The following is a 677-nucleotide window of genomic DNA, read 5'->3' on the forward strand; positions in this document are numbered from 1 at the left end:
CCACCACATAGACCAGCAGGCGGAAGATGAAGACAAGGGAGAGCCAGATGCGGCCGAAGGCTGTGGAATACTTGTTGACCCCACTGAGGAGCTGTTCGAACAGATCCCAGTTCATGGTCCTCCCGTCCCGTTAGCTAGCCTGGGAGGAGAGAGAAGATACGTGAAAGATGGTCTTTAACATCCCTTCCAACCCGAACCATCCTATGATACAGTGACACCAAAGGAGCAGCAAGAAGTCCCCACCAGAACACCTGTGTGCCCCGAAGCACTGAGCCACGCTCCTGCCCGGATGGCCTTGGGGACCATCTCTGCCCTGTGCTTGCACAAGAGGACATGCGCAGACCTGGTCTCTGCAGAGCACATCCCCTTCTGCGTGGTCACTGGTCATGGGGACCTGGCAAAGCTTGGTGGGTCTACTGTGACAAAAGCATCCTTCAACCACCGGTCCATGGCTCAGCCCTCTGCCACCTTTCAAAGGTGCCCTTTAAGGCTCCCTCCCAACTCAAACTGTTCTGTGATTCTCCGTCTCTGTCCTGCGCCCGCCCCATCTCTGCCTCGTTGCGCAGGAATCTGTTGTGAATTCTCCTCACGTTGCCAGGCCTGGCCCAGGCAGACTCAAGTGGGAGCAGCCGGGCTGTGACACACCTGGAGCTCAGCGGCTCCTCTCCCATTGCTGG

The 677-nt window shown here is 57.6% G+C and overlaps 1 protein-coding gene across 1 annotated transcript in view; it reads right to left on the bottom strand.

Annotated features, from left to right (window-relative positions):
• The window catches only part of LOC104402539 (gap junction beta-5 protein-like), a gene marked incomplete at its 3' end in the record, with an annotated part of 594 nt that extends 479 nt beyond the window's left edge, over positions 1 to 115 (bottom strand). Inside the window, exon 1 of the mRNA XM_010010439.1 lies at positions 5 to 115. Coding sequence (XP_010008741.1) covers positions 5 to 115 — 111 coding nt within the window. The remainder of the gene's footprint in view (positions 1 to 4) is intronic.
• Positions 116 to 677: the final 562 nt, after the last annotated feature.

Source organism: Nestor notabilis, unplaced genomic scaffold (assembly GCF_000696875.1).
Source record: "Nestor notabilis isolate BGI_N333 unplaced genomic scaffold, ASM69687v1 scaffold17662, whole genome shotgun sequence".
In the NCBI taxonomy this organism is placed as follows: Eukaryota; Metazoa; Chordata; class Aves; order Psittaciformes; family Psittacidae; genus Nestor; species Nestor notabilis.